Source organism: Eimeria mitis, genomic scaffold (assembly GCF_000499745.2).
Source record: "Eimeria mitis Houghton genomic scaffold, Emh_scaff5213, whole genome shotgun sequence".
NCBI lineage: Eukaryota > Apicomplexa > Conoidasida > Eucoccidiorida > Eimeriidae > Eimeria > Eimeria mitis.
The window spans coordinates 2,043-2,704 of NW_013573505.1; the positions used below are offsets into that span (position 1 = coordinate 2,043).

Consider the following 662-nt stretch of genomic DNA (forward strand, 5'->3'; position numbering starts at 1 on the left):
ATCCTCCTATACACATTTATATTCTAGCAGCAGCAGCAGCAGCAGCAGCAGCAGCAGCAGCAGCAGTATGTGCAAGAGCAGCAGCAGCAGTTGTAGCAGCAGCAGTTGCAGCAGCAGAAGTTACACCGAAAGAAAGAACGATTGATGCTGCAACAAAATATATTAAATGTTAGCTTTTGCTGCAGCAGCAGCAGCAGCAGAAGCAGCAGCAGCAACTGCAGCAGCAACAGCAGCAGCAGCACTGGTACCACTGCATATATCTGATAGTGTTTCTCTATGGATGCTGTGTTTGCTTCTGCTGCTGCATGCAGGGCTGCATCGACGAAGACCCAGAGAAGCGGCTGCTGCTAGACCAGGTGCTGCGGCACCCCTGGTGGAATGCTGCTTTAGATATATAACAGCAGCAGCAGCTGCTGCTGCAGCAGCTGCAGCAGGAGCAGCAGCAGCTGCAGCAGCAGCAGCAGCAGCTGCAGCAGCAGCAGCTGCAGCTGCAGCAGGAGCAGCAGCAGCTGCAGCAGCAGCTGCTGCTGCTGCTGCAACGGAGCAGCAGCAGCTGCAGCAGCAGCTGCTGCTGCTGCTGCAACGGAGCAGCAACAGCAGCAATAGTAGTGGCAACAGCAGCAGAAGCAGCAGCTGTAAAAGCAGCAGTAGCTGTAGCAATA

The 662-nt window shown here is 54.7% G+C and overlaps 1 protein-coding gene across 1 annotated transcript in view; it reads left to right on the forward strand.

Annotated features, from left to right (window-relative positions):
• The window catches only part of EMH_0080550 (uncharacterized protein), a gene marked incomplete at both ends in the record, with an annotated part of 2,701 nt that overhangs the window by 1,935 nt on the left and 104 nt on the right, over positions 1–662 (forward strand). Inside the window, 2 exons of the mRNA XM_013500276.1 lie at positions 1–168; positions 312–660. Coding sequence (XP_013355730.1) covers positions 1–168; positions 312–660 — 517 coding nt within the window. The remainder of the gene's footprint in view (positions 169–311; positions 661–662) is intronic.